Here is an 18472-nt window from a genome sequence, read left to right as displayed (position 1 = left end):
TCTGTCTGTCTGTCTGTCTGTCTGTCTGTCTGTCTGTCTTGTCTGTCTGTCTGTCTGTCTGTTCGTGTCTGTCTGTCTGTCTGTCTGTCTGTCTGTCTGTCTGTCTGTCTGTCTGTCGTCTGTCTGTCTGTCTGTCTGTCTGTCTGTCTGTCTGTCTGTCTGTCTGTCTGTCTGTCTGTCTGTCTGTCTGTCTGTCTCAGTCCTACTGTACTGTACCCAGCTCTCTTTCTCTCTGTCTGGCCTGTCAACCCTGTCTCAGTCCTACTGTACCGTACCCAGCTTTCTCTCTCTCTTTCCTTACCTATTTTGTACTCTCTGTTCTCTCGCTTTCTGCTTCTCTTTTCTAGTTGTCATAAATTAGATTTTTCCTACTTATTCCCACTCTGCACTACTTGCTCCATCGCTCCCTGTCTCTATGATAAATGGTTGTTTACTGCGAGCCAAGGAAAATCTGCTCCCTTTTGGAAGTGTGTGTGGAGACTCAGGGATGTCCCTGGAAGTGGTAGTAAGTAGTGTCACACACCCTCTGTCCCCTGGCAGGTGTGTAGAACTCTGTACTCCAGTTGGGGCCGCACCTCAGGAACCTCTTTAATTAATGAAGGGGGCCTGGGCTCTAACCAACACAGGGGTTAATGGATTCTAATTACTCAGGCCTCTTCACACACACACACCTGGGTGTCTGTCTACTCTTCTCAGTCAAGAGGGGGATGAGGAGAGGGGGATGAGGACAGAGGGATGATAATGAGTGGAGCTGAAAGACTGCAGGGTTGTGTAATATCAGTTACTTAATATGTGAAAAGTGGGCATACCATGGAAATGTTGGTTTCACTGTGAGTATACTTGTGTTGATCTTTAAACCTGTTCCATTACATCTAATTCCTGTCATTTACACCAGAGGGAGCTGCTGCTTTGTTTCCTTACAGGTCTGCTGCTGCAGTAGTCTGCCCCCGCTCTAGCTCTTTCTCTCTCTCCCTCTAGCTCTTTCTCTCTCTCCCTCTAGCTCTTTCTCTCTCTCCCTCTAGCTCTATCTCTCTCTCTCTTGTTCTCTCTCTCGCACTCTCTCTTGCTCCCTCTAGCTCTTGCGCCCTCTTTTGTTCTCTCTCTCTCTCTCTCTCTCTCTCTCTCTCTCTCTCTCTCTCTCTCTCTCTCTCTCTCTCTCTCTCTCTCTCTCTCTCTCTCTCTCTCTCTCTCTCTCTGCCTGCTCTCTCTCTGCCTGCTCTCTCTTTCTCTCCACCTCAGAGCCACTGTGCTATTAGAGCAGAGTGGTAAAAATTGACCAGAACTCTAATGAACTCACAAAGCAATGCCCTCATTGTCATTGACTCAGTTTGACGCATGCCTCACATTCTAGTCTTCTTTCTGGGCCGTAATTGCCACTTTGATTGGCTCGGTTCTCTCCTCTGTTGAAATGACATGCTGTTTTTCTATTAAGAAGGAAAAGAAGAGAGGGTGTGCTGGAGAAAGAGAGGTACAGGAGTGTTGAAGAGAGTGACTGTGTGTGTTCTACCCCAGGCAGGAGGGATGACAGTTAGGCAGGTACTGAGGACCATTGGATGGAGGACTCTACAGCGGCTGACCCCTCACAGGGGCTCGTTGCTGGCGCTAGGGCTAGAAACAGGCAGTGTGCAGGTATGGTAGCGTGATATGGCATGTGTGCGAGTCAGTGGAGGCTGCTGAGGGGAGGACGGCTCATAATAATGGCTGCAATGGAGTCAATGGAATTGTATCGAACACGTGGTTTCTATGTGATTGATACCAGTCCAGCCATTACTATGAGCCGTCCTCCCCTCAGCGGCCTCCACTGTGTGCTTCGACCTGGATTCAAATAATATTATAAATACTTTGCTTTAGTCTGCCTAGATGGTTAGGGTGTGCACTGTTGGGACTATTCCATTTGTCCATTTGCACCAGGCTTAATCAAGTCCTGATCTTTTTCAAAGGGTGTGTGTGTGTGTGTGTGTGTGTGTGTGTGTGTGTGTGTGTGTGTGTGTGTGTGTGTGTTCCTTGACCTTCTCAAAGGGATTGTGATCAGTGTCAGGGGGAGGGATAGCTCAGGTACTGTGGAGTGATCTATTGTTCAAATGGAGTTTAACGTGTACGTCACAGCATATCTTTCAGTATGCAGTATTACACTAGGGAGGCTGCAGATGTGGATGAAAACAGATCAGAGATCAGTAAACGTTAACCCGCTCATCGTAAGGTACTTCGATGACCACTGCTCTCAGATCAGATCTGTGCTGCTTTCGTTGATCTGTTTATTCCTAAGCGTCATAAGCCAAACTAGTATTCCTAACGCTAACATGTTTTACTCAACCTTTCCCCCATATCGCCCTGAGCACCCTCCCTGCTGCCTCATTCCCAAACCTTGAGGTGAGCTGGCAACCTTTTGAAACCCGTTTCCCAGTAGCATCGCAGAGTGTCTTCTGGTTGGCATGCCCTGCGGCTAGCCTTCTCACGCGTTTGTTTGAAGTAGGGTTTTATTTGAGAGGCTTAAATATTTTAGCACAAGGTGAATCCTAGATTGAGATTTCACTTGTGTGGAGTGTCTGTGTGTGTGTGTGTGTGTGTGTGTGTGTGTGTGTGTGTGTGTGTGTGTGTGTGTGTGTGTGTGTGTGTGTGTGTGTGTGTGTGTGTGTGTGTGTGTGTGTGTGTGTGTGTGTGTGTGTGTGTGTGTGTGTGTGTGTGTGTGTGTGTGTGTCGGTGTGTGTGCATGCTTGCGTGCATTTGTAGTCATTTTTCGTCTTAAGTTATGAGCTTGTGTGTTTCTTTGCCTTTTGGTTTACACTACAGATATCATACCAGGAGAGTTAATTGGGTTGAATTATTTTGCGATAATATTAATAGACTTCAAGTATGTTTAATAACTTAAGTTTGCAATAATTTCCAATAGTTCAATGTCAACAGAATTCAGCCTTAAAATTCTAGTCCAACTACTCAGTCAAGTTAGCAAAGATGGCGCAGGAAGTTTCTAAGACAGTTAGGACTTCTAGGACCTCAATAATGTACTCTAGGTTGTCAGAGTTTCCGTTGTCTCCCTTATAAGATTAAAGTGGTTTTGTAACTTGAAGCCAGTTCTTTGAGCATCAGAGCTGCTTTTTCTCCTGCTGTGACAGTGTTGTCTGTCAGACCCTCACACAAAGCAGTCAGGGCAGATCCACTCTCCGACTGGGCTGATCAATCGCACGCAGAGCCCGGTAATATTTAAAAAAAAAATAATCCTTTTTTATTCTATATATTTGTATTGTTTTTATTTTGCTCTTTTACTAGTTTTGGTCTAGTCAGAAGGTTATCACTTTATGCTCTTTATCCTTTCCCCTCTAAATATCTCTGTCTTAACCTTCTGACTGTCTATGGGTATCACTTTATGCTCTTTATCCTTTCCCCTCTAAATATCTCTGTCTTAACCTTCTGACTGTCTATGGGTATCACTTTATGCTCTTTATCCTTTCCCCTCTAAATATCTCTGTCTTAACCTTCTGACTGTCTATGGGTATCACTTTATGCTCTTTATCCTTTCCCCTCTAAATATCTCTGTCTTAACCTTCTGACTGTCTATGGGTATCACTTTATGCTCTTTATCCTTTCCCCTCTAAATATCTGTCTTAACCTTCTGACTGTCTATGGGTATCACTTTATGCTCTTTATCCTTTCCCCTCTAAATATCTCTGTCTTAACCTTCTGACTGTCTATGGGTATCACTTTATGCTCTTTATCCTTTCCCCTCTAAATATCTCTGTCTTAACCTTCTGACTGTCTATGGGTATCACTTTATGCTCTTTATCCTTTCCCCTCTAAATATCTCTGTCTTAACCTTCTGACTGTCTATGGGTATCACTTTATGCTCTTTATCCTTTCCCCTCTAAATATCTCTGTCTTAACCTTCTGACTGTCTATGGGTATCACTTTATGCTCTTTATCCTTTCCCCTCTAAATATCTCTGTCTTAACCTTCTGACTGTCTATGGGTATCACTTTATGCTCTTTATCCTTTCCCCTCTAAATATCTCTGTCTTCCCTCTTCTTTCTGTCTCCTGTTTTCCATCTCACTTGAGCAGTTGCTTGTTTTTACACTTTTGGGAGCAAAATATAGTGTGTGACTATCTTATTTAATTTTTTCTAAGTTTACTATTCTGTTAGTCAACACCTCTCCAAGTTCTTGGGATGTGTGTCAACTCATGCTTTTAATAGATTGTTTTTGCTCTTTTGACACAGTAATAAAGGATTGAAATGGAATCATCTCTCCCTTCCCCTTCCTCCCTCTCTCTCCCAGGTGTTGGAGGTGCCATCGGGGACCTCTCTAGCCACTCTTCAGGGTCACACCAGGACAGTTCTCCACTGCCAGTTCACCCCGGAGGGACACACACTCATCACCTCCTCTGAGGACACCACCATACGGGTGGGGCCCTTCTCTTTCTTCCTCATCCTTCTTTCTTCTCTTCTTCTTCTCTTCTGTGGTTTGTTATTTCCCTCCCTGTGTGCATCTGTGCATGTGATGTTTTCAGACTGTTCCACTCTGTCACCCCTAACAGCTCTCCTCTACTGTTCCACCTCACTGAACATATCCTCTCATCTCCTCTGTTTCTCTCATCTCCTCTCCTCTGTTTTTAGGACAGCCTGTCCACTGCTAGACCTATCTGCCTATCAGAAGTACACACACTATCCAGAGCACCACCTTGCTGCAAATCTGAACAGCACAGCCTCACTTTGTATTTATCTTACTCTGTATTCCCTTACTGTCCACGGACCATCTCCTGTGTATTCCCTTACTGTCCACGGACCATCTCCTGTGTATTCCCTTACTGTACATGGACCATCTCCTGTTTAGTCCCTTACTGTCCACGGACCATCTCCTGTGTATTACCTTACTGTCCACGGACCATCTCCTGTGTATTCCCTTACTGTACATGGACCATCTCCTGTTTAGTCCCTTACTGTCCACGGACCATCTCCTGTGTATTCCCTTACTGTACATGGACCATCTCCTGTGTATTACCTTACTGTCCACGGACCATCTCCTGTGTATTCCCTTACTGTCCACGGACCATCTCCTGTGTATTACCTTACTGTCCACGGACCATCTCCTGTGTATTACCTTACTGTCCACGGACCATCTCCTGTGTATTACCTTACTGTCCACGGACCATCTCCTGTGTATTCCCTTACTGTACATGGACCATCTCCTGTGTATTACCTTACTGTCCACGGACCATCTCCTGTGTATTCCCTTACTGTACATGGACCATCTCCTGTTTAGTCCCTTACTGTCCACGGACCATCTCCTGTGTATTACCTTACTGTCCACGGACCATCTCCTGTGTATTCCCTTACTGTACATGGACCATCTCCTGTGTATTACCTTACTGTCCACGGACCATCTCCTGTGTATTCCCTTACTGTACATGGACCATCTCCTGTGTATTCCCTTACTGTACATGGACCATCTCCTGTGTATTACCTTACTGTCCACGGACCATCTCCTGTGTATTCCCTTACTGTACATGGACCATCTCCTGTGTATTCCCTTACTGTACATGGACCATCTCCTGTGTATTACCTTACTGTCCACGGACCATCTCCTGTGTATTCCCTTACTGTCCACGGACCATCTCCTGTGTATTACCTTACTGTCCACGGACCATCTCCTGTGTATTACCTTACTGTCCACGGACCATCTCCTGTGTATTACCTTACTGTCCACGGACCATCTCCTGTGTATTCCCTTACTGTCCACGGACCATCTCCTGTGTATTCCCTTACTGTCCACGGACCATCTCCTGTGTATTCCCTTACTGTCCACGGACCATCTCCTGTGTATTCCCTTACTGTACATGGACCATCTCCTGTGTATTCCCTTACTGTCCACGGACCATCTCCTGTTTAGTCCCTTACTGTCCACGGACCATCTCCTGTGTATTCCCTTACTGTACATGGACCATCTCCTGTTTAGTCCCTTACTGTCCACGGACCATCTCCTGTGTATTACCTTACTGTCCACGGACCATCTCCTGTGTATTACCTTACTGTCCACGGACCATCTCCTGTGTATTCCCTTACTGTACATGGACCATCTCCTGTGTATTCCCTTACTGTACATGGACCATCTCCTGTGTATTACCTTACTGTCCACGGACCATCTCCTGTGTATTCCCTTACTGTCCACGGACCATCTCCTGTGTATTACCTTACTGTACATGGACCATCTCCTGTTTAGTCCCTTACTGTCCACGGACCATCTCCTGTGTATTACCTTACTGTCCACGGACCATCTCCTGTGTATTCCCTTACTGTACATGGACCATCTCCTGTTTAGTCCCTTACTGTCCACGGACCATCTCCTGTGTATTACCTTACTGTCCACGGACCATCTCCTGTGTATTACCTTACTGTACATGGACCATCTCCTGTGTATTCCCTTACTGTCCATGGACCATCTCCTGTTTTATATGAATAATGTTTGAGTAGCTTCGCTGAAAAGGGAGTATTTGGTGGATAGATTCACTTTGAGGAAATGTTGACCTACAGGGAATGTGAATAGCTCTATACAGTAAACATAGCTGTTACTCTGACCGCTGACTTCTGGAGTGGTGAGGGGGGTGAATGGTACATTCACAAACCCAACATTGGTAAGAGTTTGATGTGTCAATCATTGTCTGAGATATTTGCATAGAGGCCAATATTTTGCCCAGTGCCCATTCCCTACCTAGCAGCTAAATACTCCCACTCTGGACACAGATCCAGGATCAGCTTACCCTCAATAACTCTGATTGTGCTAAATCCCTGGTTGAGGTGCAACTTTTACCCACTCCAGTACCAGAAGGTGATTGCTCTCTTGCTCTCTCTCGCACTTTCTCTCGCTCTCGCTTTCTCTCTCTCTTTGTCTCTCTCTCTCTCCCCCCCTGTAGGTGTGGAGGTGGAGGACAGGTGAGTGTGTGGTTCTGGAGGGCCACAAGGAGCAGGTCAGATGCTTCTCTCTGCTCACCACCTCACCCTCCTCAGAGACACATCTCCTCAGCTGGTCCTTTGACGGCACCATCAAGGTAATACAAGCACACGTATGGAGTACCAGACAGACAGTAAGACTTAGAAACACACACGCATGCATGCATGCAAAACCTGTTAAAAGCAACAAGTTACGATCAGCGTGCACTTACATGAACTAAAGGATATTTACTAGAGGGAGGTGACACAGAAAGCGTCTCCCCCTCTCGCTCCCTCCCCCAGGTGTGGGACATGTCTAGTGGTGAACGGCTGCAGGACCTAGTGTGTCACCAGGGGGCGGTGCTAGCCTGTGACGTGTCGCCTGACAGACAGCTCTTCGCCACCACCTCCGCTGACAAGACTGCCAAGGTAACACACACACACGTGTCATCAGTATGCAACAGAACCTAGCCTAAATCGTTAGATCAGTGTGAGACAGATATGTTGTCTATATCACGATCCCTTCAGAACCGTGTGTATAGTGTACATTATTATGCGGTCAACTAAAGGTCATTGGTAGCTTGAGGTGGACATGAAGCAGATGGTTACTGCGGTCACTAACTTAGCCAGCGGTCAAGCCGCCCACTCGCCTCCCTGCCCCTCCAGCGGTCAAGCCGCCCACTCGCCTCCCTGCCCCTCCAGCGGTCAAGCCGCCCACTCGCCTCCCTGCCCCTCCAGCGGTCAAGCCGCCCACTCGCCTCCCTGCCCCTCCAGCGGTCAAGCCGCCCACTCGCCTCCCTGCCCCTCCAGCGGTCAAGCCGCCCACTCGCCTCCCTGCCCCTCCAGCGGTCAAGCCGCCCATTCGCCTCCCTGCCCCTTCAGCGGTCAAGCCCCCACTCGCCTCCCTGCCCCTCCAGCGGTCAAGCCGCCCATTCGCCTCCCTGCCCCTCCAGCGGTCAAGCCGCCCATTCGCCTCCCTGCCCCTCCAGCGGTCAAGCCGCCCACTCGCCTCCCTGCCCCTCCAGCGGTCAAGCCGCCCATTCGCCTCCCTGCCCCTCCAGCGGTCAAGCCGCCCACTCGCCTCCCTGCCCCTCCAGCGGTCAAGCCGCCCATTCGCCTCCCTGCCCCTCCAGCGGTCAAGCCGCCCATTCGCCTCCCTGCCCCTCCAGCGGTCAAGCCGCCCACTCGCCTCCCTGCCCCTCCAGCGGTCAAGCCGCCCACTCGCCTCCCTGCCCCTCCAGCGGTCAAGCCGCCCACTCGCCTCCCTGCCCCTCCAGCGGTCAAGCCGCCCACTCGCCTCCCTGCCCCTCCAGCGGTCATTAAGTCTGACTGCAACCTACAGACCGTACCGCTGCCCTCTCCTCTCCTCCTACCTAGCATTACCTATGTGTTTGTGAGAGAGAGCAGGCTGCTGCTCTGCGGTTGACTTTGATTGACACTGTGGGTGTGGGATCTCCTCTGACCCCTGACTCCTCTGATCACTGTGGGATCTCTCCTCTGACTAGGTTTTCACTCTGTCACCTTACTGTGTTTTTGCCCTTGATCGTCCTTCCTCATTCTCTCCGTCAGTTTGTATTGTTCTCTCTTTCTTCTATTTTCTATCCTTGTTTCCCCCTCTGTCTGTCAGTCACAGGATCATTGAGTTGGTCACTCACTGTGGAAATGGCTATTAGGTCAGCATCCAAATTGGCATTGGAGGATTGTGTGTGTGTTGTAATGGTTCAGAGCTGGTGTTCCCATTAACCACACTGTTTATTTCTGTTCACCAGACCAGCATGCTTTCATTAGTGCTTTGGACCTAGACACTCTGGTAATGATGTGGAAAAGTAGTCTGAAGGGCTGGCCATGGTTCCACCATCCACAAACGCATACACACACATACACACGCAGGTGCGCTGTCTCTCACACACACATACAGTGCCTTGCAAAAGTATTCACCCCCCTTGGCGTTTTTCCTATTTTGTTGCAATACAACCTGTAATTTAAATTTATTTTTATTTGGATTTCATGTAATGGACATACACAAAATAGTCCAAATTGGTGAAGTGAAATTTAAAAAATGACTTACTTTAAAATTTATTTATTTTTTTTTAAATTTTTAAAAAGTATTTTTTTATTAACAAAATAAGGAAAAGTGGTGCGTGCATATGTGTTCACTCCTTTGCTATGAAGCCCCTAAATAAGATCTGGTGCAACCAATTACCTCCAGAAGTCACATAATTAGTTAGATTGCACACAGGTGGACTTTATTTAAGTGTCACATGATCTCAGTGTATATATATATATATATACACCTGTTCTGAAAGGCCCCAGAGTCTGCAACACCACTAAGCAAGGCGCACCACCAAGCAAGCGGCACTATGAAGACCAAGGAGCTCTCCTAACAGGTCAGGGACAAAGTTGTGGAGAAGTACAGATCAGGGTTGGGTTATAAAAAAATATCTGAAACTTTGAACGTCCCACAGAGCACCATTAATACAACCGCTGTGTCAGATTTCAAAATAGCTTTACGGCGAAAGCACATTGTTCAATATTCTGAGTACAGAGCTCAGCCATCAAAGCAAGCTATTCAGTTACCCGCCAAGTTCTGGAGTCAACTAGACTCAGAAATAGAATTATAAATCTTCACTTACCTTTGCTGATCTTCGTCGGAATGCACTCCCAGGACTCCCACTTCCACAAGAAATGTTAGTTTTGTTCGATACACTCCATATTTATGTCCAAATACCTCCGTTTTGTTCGCACGTTCAGATCACTAATCCAAAGGCATAATGCGCAAGCGCAAAACCCGAGACGAAAAGTCAAATAGTTCCATTACCGTTCATAGAAACATGTAAAACGATGTTTACAATCAATCCTTAGGGTCTTTTTAACATACATCTTCTATAATATTCCAACCGGACAATAGCGTATTCATTACAGAGGAAAAAGAAGGAGGGGCGCGCCCGCGTGAGTGCGCAGTAAACAACTCACTGGTCCCAGGCTTGAGACAGCTCTTATTCTCTTCCCAGTAACAGTAGAGGCATGAAACAAGGTTCTAAAGACTGTTGACATCTAGTGGAAGCCTTAGGAAGTGCAAAATGACCCCACAGACACTGTAGTTTGGAAAGGCAATCAGTTGAAAAAACTACAAACCACTTCCTGGTTGTATTTTTTCTCAGGTTTTTGCCTGCCATATGAGGTCTGTTATACTCACAGACATCATTCAAACAGTTTTAGAAACTTCAGAGTGTTTTCTATCCAAATCTACTAATAATATGCATATCCTACCTTCTGGCCCCGAGTAGCAGGCGGTTTAATTTGGACACGTCATTCATCTGAATTTCCGAATACTGCCCCCCGTCACTAAAAAGTTAAATCTATTATACATTTCTTTTTAAAGAATATGGCACGACAACAAACGTGCCAAGAGAGGGCCACCCACCAAAACTCTCAGACCAGGTAAGGAGGGCATTAATCAGAGAGGCAACAAAGAGACCAAAGATAACCCTGAAGGAGCTGCAAAGCTCCACAGCGGAGATTGGAGTATTTGTCCATAGGACCACTTTAAGCCGTACACCACAGAGCTGGGCTTTACGGAAAAGAGTGGCCAGAAAAAAATAAGCAAACATGTTTGGTGTTCGCCAAAAGGCATGTGTGAGACTCCCCAAGCTAATGGAAGAAGGTACTCTGGTCAGATGAGACTAAAATTGAGCTTTTTGGCCATCAAGGAAAACGCTATGTCTGGCGCAACCCCAACACCTCCCATCACCCCGAGAACACCATGGTGATGTTTGCATCATGCTGTGGGGATGTTTTTCATCGGCAAGGACTGGGAAACTGGTCAGAATTTAAGGAATGATGGATGGCGCTAAATACAGGGAAATCCTTGAGGAAAACCTGTTTCAGTCTTCCAGAGATTTGAGACTGGGACAGAGGTTCACCTTGCAGCAGGACAATGACCCTAAGCATACTGCTAAAGCAACACTTGAGTGGTTTAAGGGGAAACATTTAATTCTCTTGGAATGGCCTAGTCAAAGCCCAGACCTCAATCCAATTGAGAATCTGTGGTATGACTTAAAGTACACCAGCGGAACCCATCCAACTTGAAGGAGCTGGAGCAGTTTTGCCTTGAAGAATGGGCAAAAATCCCAATGGCTAGATGTGCCAAGCTTATGGAGACACCCCAAAATACTTGCATCTGTAATTGCTGCAAAAGGTGGCTCTACAAAGTATTGACTTTGGGGGGGTGAATAGTTATGCACGCTCAAGTTTTCAGTTTTTTTGTCTTCTTGTTTGTTTCACAAGAAAAAATAGTTTGCATCTTCACAGTAGAAGGCATGTTGTGAAAATCAAATGATACAAACCCCCCAAAAATCAATTTTAATTCCAGGGGTAAGGCAACAAAATAGGAAAAATGCCAAGGGGGGTGAATACTTTCACAAGCCACTGTATGCACACATACACCCACTGTCTTTTTCTGTCTGCTATCATAGGTCAAAGCCGAACCCTGAGTCTGATCGTCTTTGTCAGATAGAATAAAAGACTGAAGGTTTTTGTTCCACTCATCTCTCTCTCTCTCTCTCTCTCTCTCTCTCTCTCTCTCTCTCTCTCTCTCTCTCTCTCTCTCTCTCTCTCTCTCTCTCTCTCTCTCTGTTCCTTTCTCTCTCCCTTCCTCCCTCTGTCTATTGACCTTTAGATGACTACGAGACGTGCCAAATTAACTTTTTTAATCATCTACCATGTGATGTTCTCCATCAAGCATGAAAGAGAGATCGAAAGAGGGAGAGCGAGACAGAAAGACAGAGACAATTTACTAAGAACATTGTGTTCTTGTAATAAACAGAGTATTCTTTAATATGTTAGGTTCTAAATAAACAGAGTAAAACTAACGGACAGCTAGGAAAAGCTCAAACAAAATTTATTCACCCAATGGGTCAGACAGCTGAACAGACAAAGACATGTTCCCACCAGCACAAGTGTGTGTGTGTGTGTGCGTGTGTGTATATGTATGTCTAATATATATATATAATATCCCACTTTAGGTGGTCTCCCTTTCTCTATACATTACATATTTAATGGTAGGTAGGAAGGTAAGTGATGTGGGTAATAAACTGTTCCTTCTCCCTTAATGTGACCTGACCTCGGCCCCGATTCCTCACTAATCCACAGCTCTCCACCCTTATCATTGACCACAACCATGTGATTGCCTTTCCCTTACTCAGTAACAGTCCAAGCCCCTGGCTCATATCCAACCTTAATTGACCCCACCATACACATTCCTTCTACAGATAACCATTCACTTCTGGTGTAGCAAGTATTTCAAATTACAACCCAACAACTGAAACCAGACTGTGGCCCTTCTCCTTTCCATAGGATACCTGATGTCAAACAATAACATGTTCTGCATTCCCCTCTCTCCCTCAGTACCATGAACAAGGATATTGTAAGTTTAGAAGTCAGAGCTCATCAATTACATGTACTTTACATACTGATGAGATTAAATTAAAATGGGTTTACACTACCTTGTAAAATAATCCAATAAAATAGGCGGATGGTGACGTAGACATACTTCGTATTCACGTCTCAAAATAAATAAATTAAATTACCACAATCAATTTCAATAGAAAGTTAGCAAAAATAGATACGATTCTGCAACCATGGACCATGGAGAGGTAAATACTTGTCTATTTATGGAAAAATCACATTGATTAACACTTTGGTCCTATCACAGTTTACTTACTAATGGCACTACCTACTCCAAACGACTCGTTTTTTAAAATCATATGAGCAAATTATATTTTATTTTATTTGGAATGCTAAGCCAGACAAAATTTAAATGTGCCTATTTATATAATAAATATGAGTTTGGGGGGCTAAAATTATTAAATATGAAATATTTAAACCTCTCACTAAAAGCTTCACTCATGCATAAGTTATACTTAAACCCAAAATGGTTCTCCAGTAGATTATTAAGGCTCATCCTTTGTTAAAAAATGTCCTTTTGGCCTTTATACAGATTACAACTTCTCATTTCCGACTAATTGAAAATGAAATTTTGTTTAAAGTATCGCCCTTTCTTAAACAAGCCATACAAAGCTGGTTACAATTTCAGTTTTATCCTCCAGAAAAGATAGAACAAATGTTATGGTTAAACTCAAATATACTGATTAATTAAAAAAACAAAGAAATGGAGGAGTTATGTCACATATTCCAATATATTTCTGATAGCTGCATATCTGGTCAATCCTAATTTACAACCAACTGATTGCAGCACTACCACAATGGAGGAGGCAAGTGGAAAAGGGAGAAGGTAGGGAACTTGTTTGCCTGCCATATATTAAAGATACAAATTGGCTGAAAGGAATTGGCCTAAATTGAAAAATATACCCGTTTTCATTTGAGGACAAAAATGTTGACAGCTGCGCCATACAGATTGCAAAATAAATGTGAAGAGATTTTTGATGTACCGATTCCATGGCACATGGTTTATGAACTGGTACAAAAAACAACACTTAGAGTTTTTCAATTTAAATGATTATATAAATTCTTGCCCCCGACAGAATGCTATATATATGGGGCATACAACAATCTCAGCTCTGTAGATTTTGCTGTGAAGAGACAGAATCACTAGATCATTAATTCTGGTATTTTGCCTATGTAGCTTGTTTCTGGTCACAGGTTTAGGAATGGTTAAAAAATCACAACATTATCCTTGCAAATAGCAATATTGGGCAATTTGGAAAGCCATAGTCAGTCATTAAATAATATAATACTAGTAGGAAAAGTTTTCATCTTTAGCTCACAATCTGTGGATACTTTACGATTTAGAAAGGTTAAAAAAGGATGTAAAACATCACAGCACAATTGAAAAATATCTGGTGGATGGAAACCAAACGAGGGTGGTCTATGGTGATAGGTGGGATGGGCTGAGAGTGGCTGAGGGGTGGGATTGGTAATAATACGTTGTTTGGTAATGTATTATTGTTATGTGACTGCTTTATATAAAAGTACCATGTATGTATATGTAGCAGAAAAGCTGTAAAAAATATATATATATATATATATATCCTCCGAAGACGGGTGCTGGTGGATGGGTTAATACAATGTAAAAATAGCATTATGGTATGGGCAGTATCATCTATCAAAGAAGCAGCCGGAAGCGCTTGTTCCGTTCTTTAAGTTGAGTGGTCTACCGAACTAGCAGCATAGAGAAACAATAGACAGTTAGGCTTTCAGGGAAAAATTACATTTATTCAATTGAATTAACCAAGGCACTCTGCATATAGAAGTGGCCTAACCAAAATTGCTATGGCATGTTCAAAAGAACATATTTGAAAAAAAAGTATTTTATTTTCGACAAACTTTTGTAACCTCTGACCTCCTGTTTCTCCTCTCATTGGCCCTCAGGTGTGGAGCAGTGCATCGTGGGAGTGCGTGCGCCTGTTGAACGGCCACCAGGACTGTGTCCGCAGCTGCCGCTTCTCTTGGGACGGCCGGCGCCTAGCAACCGGCGACGACAACGGAGAGATACGGGTGGGTAGGGATAGAGGGATGGAAGGGGGGGTGAGTGAGTAAAGAAGGAAGGAAGGAAGGAAGGAAGGAAGGAAGGAAGGAAGGAAGGAAGGAAGGAAGGAAGGAAGGAAGGAAGGAAGGAAGGAAGGAAGGAAGGAAGGAAGGAAGGAAGGAGCATTAGAAGGAGGGAAGTTGAGGAGTGAAGGAGTGAGCACATGAGTGAAGGAAGGATCAATAGAAAAATAGAGAGAAGTCTAAAGAGATGGAGAGGAGGATGTGGAACAGGTGTGCAGGGGTGATGAAGAGGAAGGAAAGAAGGCAGAGGGGAGGAAGTAGAAGACAGTTAGTCAGATTGAATCCCTAAGGCTTTGGCATCTGCATAGATCCTAGAGAAGGAGAGATAGAGAACTAAAGAGAGAGGGAGAAGGGATGATGGAAATGAAGGGAGAGAGGGAAAGTGGGGTAAGAGAAGAAATGAGAGTGGGCAAGAGGGGATGATGGAAAATAAGAACAATTAAAGAGAAGAACGGAGAGTGAAAGAGAGGGACAGACTAGGGACTGAAGAAATGAGAGCGTGACAGAGGGACCTGTCTGTTCCTCTACAATTACATTGTTCCTCTACCAGCTGCTTTCCACAAACTATCCCTGACTGACTGTCTGACTCGTACATTTGGACTACACTCCAAAGTTTTCGAACCTGAAAAGTGATCTAATGTCGAGATGAGTCCACATCTCATGCCACTTCCCAGGTTTGAAAACAACTGACAAACTTTTATTTTGGAGTGAACTGTCACTTTAAAATCATGTCATGACATGTCAATCATCCAGGGTTGTGTTCATTAGGCACCAAACAGAAGGAGACTTAAACCACAAGATTGAATTATAGTACATAGAGTAGAATATATGCCCCTCTTGTTTCTATGGAAACACTTGAGTCATTCTCAGTGAATCATGCAAGGTGTTAAATATAGCATGTTCTGTGTCCTATATAGACAGGACAGTATGGCTCATGGTTGTTAGTTGCATAACTCCAGTATTCAAATGGAGGGTTGTTTTATGTCTCTATGGTGCTTTATTAATCAGTGAAAGTAGTCATTGATTGAAAGGTAAAGTTGAAAAGCACAAGATACTGTAGCATTCAAGGACTGGATTATTGCACACCTAACTGTAGACTACTGTATGTCTATAAGGTTGGTAGTCACTAGATGGCCATGTTAGAAAGTACTAAAGTAGCCCGAACAGTACATGAGATATTTGTTGTTATTTTGGTTTGTAGTTCTGGTTTGGGTTGGGGTTAGATATTTTATGGCCGTTTAGTCAAAAGCTTCCTAAGATACCAGGTTGATAATAAGTCCATAGCTGACATACACCCCACCATTTATAACTACTAGGTCTCATTCAATTCTCTCATTTTTCATTCGTTTGTCTCATGTGTGTCCCGTGTCTCAGCTGTGGAACGTGAAGGATGGTACTCTACTAAAGATCTGTTCCCGAGACAACAAGGACGCCATGGACTCTCTGCACGGAGGCTGGGTGACCGACCTGCACTTCTCCCCAGACAACACTGTGCTGCTGTCTACAGGAGGATACATTAAGGTAGGAAACACACACACGGAGAGAGACACACACACTTTTACAGAGACACGCACACAAACATGTAAAGACAAATAGATGTGCACACACACACACACACACACACACACACACACACACACACACACACACACACACACACACACACACACACACACACACACACACACACAAACATGTAAAGACAAATAGATGTGCACACACTAATGGGAACAAACAGAGGTTTAAAGCACTATCGACCAGAGCCCTTGTCCCCCGGGGATTACATCATCACTGCCTGGTTAAAAAGCCAATCAGAGCCCGGCTGAGGCTGACCCCCAGGTGATCCCTCCTTCTGTAAAACTGGAGGTAATCAGAGAGGAGTAACAGACACACACTCCGCAATCCAATCAAGTTGGGAGGAGGATGAGTTATGAAATATCACTCACACTCTCACTGTGACTATTGCTTTGGGAGTACTATAAACCTACTGTGGTGTAAGAAAGCTTTGGGGCATTACATTTAGCATACGTGGATGGGCGTGGTAGGCGGGCGGGCGGGCGGGCGTGCGTGGGTGTGAGAGGAGAGAGAGGGAGTTTCTTGCCTGAGTGATTTCAGGAAAATTCAACAGCAGCATTCCTTATCTCACTTGTCTCCTCCGCTTTGAATTCCAAAAGCCTCTAGTAAATGTATTAAGCATATTAAACCAGTGATTTTAACCTAAATTGGATCAATGTAATGGATGTTTTTCTTCTAATGTCTCTCAACACATCAACTCTCATGCTTGGCTATTTTTATGTGATATTCAAGTGTCTGTTTGAATCAAACTGGTTGCCACGTATCCAAGAAACACAAAATAAATTGACTGCATGTTCATTTCAAACTTCCTTCTCTCACAGTTGTTAGCTAGCCTTTTGTTTTGTTGTCTTCATTGGGAAGATTCTAGTTTCTATTGATGAGAGCCCCAGGTCACTAAGCCCATTGTGATCAGTCAATATGTTGATGAGTCAACTCCATGGATACTGATGGAGAACGTAACTACTAGACTTAATGAGTCAACTCCATGGATACTGATGGAGAACTTAACTACTAGACTTAATGAGTCAACTCCATGGATACTGATGGAGAACTTAACTACTAATTCCGTCATTACCTCCTGATGACACTCGCTGTTATCCAGAGTGTTAGGACAGAATACATTTACCTCTTCATCACTCACTCTTATCCAGAGTGGTAGGACAGAATACCTCTTCATCACTCTATCACTTCCTCTTTCCACACTTCCCTTCTTTCTTTCTCCTGACTTGATGGATCTGAGCATGTGTGGATGTAACGAGCAGTGATTGATTATTATGCCTGTCTGCGCTGAAGAGGCAAATCCCTTGTAATGAGCCTTGATTGATTTATCGTGGGTGAGAGGTGAGCTGTCAGTCATAATAATTGCCGTGGCAGCTGTGTATTCATAGTTAAACGATGGCAAATTTAGCCTGGGGAGACGTGGGGACAGAATACATAAAACGGACTAATTGCATCTGTATGTATTAACAGTGGGCCTTATTCAAACCAACCTGTGTCCAGATTTCAGCTGGAAATTATTACAAAATAGATAGCACTGGAACAAAATAAGAGACCACTGCAAAATGATCAGTTTCTCTGGTTTTACTATTTATAGATATGTGGTTGGGTAAAATGAACATTTTTGTTTTATTCTATAAACTACTGACAACATTTCTCCCAAATTCCAAATAAAAATATTGTCATTTAGAGCATTTATTTGCAGAAAATGACAACTGGTCAAAATAACAAAAAAGATGCAGTGTTGTCAGACCTCAAATAATGCAAAGAAAATAAGTTCATATACATTTTTAAACAACACAATACTAATGTTTTAACTTCGGAAGAGTTCAGAAATCAATATTTGGTGAAAATCAGGGTTATTCCAATCACAGCTTTCACGCGTGTTGGCATGCTCTCCACCAGTCTTTCACATTGATGTTGGGTGACATTATGGCGCAACAATTCAAGCAGCTCTACTTTGTTTGATGGCTTATGACCAACCATCTTCCTCTTGATCACATTCCAGAGGTTTTCAATGGGGTTCAGGTCTGGAGATTGGGCTGGCCATGACAGGGTCTTGATCTGGTGGTCCTCCATCCACACCTTGATTGACCTGGCTGTGTGGCATGGAGCATTGTCCTGCTGGAAAAACCAATCCTCAGAGTTGGGGAACATTGTCAGAGCAGAAGGAAGCAAGTTTTCTTCCAGGACAACCTTGTACGTGGCTTGATTCACGTGTCCTTCACAAAGACACATCTGCCAGATTCCAGCCTTGCTGAAGCACCCCCAGATCATCACCGATCCTCCACTAAATTTCACAGTGGGTGTGAGACCTGGAGAGGCCTACAAGCCACAGTGTCTCACACCCACTGTGAAATTTGTCTTTGAAGGACGCATGAATCAAGCCACGTACAAGGTTATCCTGGAAGAAA

The 18472-nt window shown here is 44.3% G+C and overlaps 1 protein-coding gene across 4 annotated transcripts in view; it reads left to right on the top strand.

The window, feature by feature from the left end:
• LOC106576445 (apoptotic protease-activating factor 1) overlaps positions 1–18472 on the top strand; it is a 75663-nt gene that overhangs the window by 32739 nt on the left and 24452 nt on the right. For 3 of the 4 annotated variants that reach the window (XM_045699997.1, XM_045699998.1, XM_045700000.1), the window contains 7 exons: positions 1513–1629; positions 3114–3194; positions 4270–4395; positions 6902–7036; positions 7221–7346; positions 14307–14432; positions 15861–16007. In XM_045699997.1, the coding sequence (XP_045555953.1) occupies positions 1513–1629; positions 3114–3194; positions 4270–4395; positions 6902–7036; positions 7221–7346; positions 14307–14432; positions 15861–16007 (858 nt within the window). The remainder of the gene's footprint in view (positions 1–1512; positions 1630–3113; positions 3195–4269; positions 4396–6901; positions 7037–7220; positions 7347–14306; positions 14433–15860; positions 16008–18472) is intronic. The other variant, XM_045699999.1, reaches the window with a different exon arrangement.

The sequence above is a fragment of the Salmo salar genome, chromosome ssa17 (assembly GCF_905237065.1).
Source record: "Salmo salar chromosome ssa17, Ssal_v3.1, whole genome shotgun sequence".
NCBI classification, from domain to species: domain Eukaryota; kingdom Metazoa; phylum Chordata; class Actinopteri; order Salmoniformes; family Salmonidae; genus Salmo; species Salmo salar.
The sequence above is the reverse complement of the archived record's forward strand: the minus strand, read 5'-3'. Positions and strand labels throughout refer to the sequence as shown.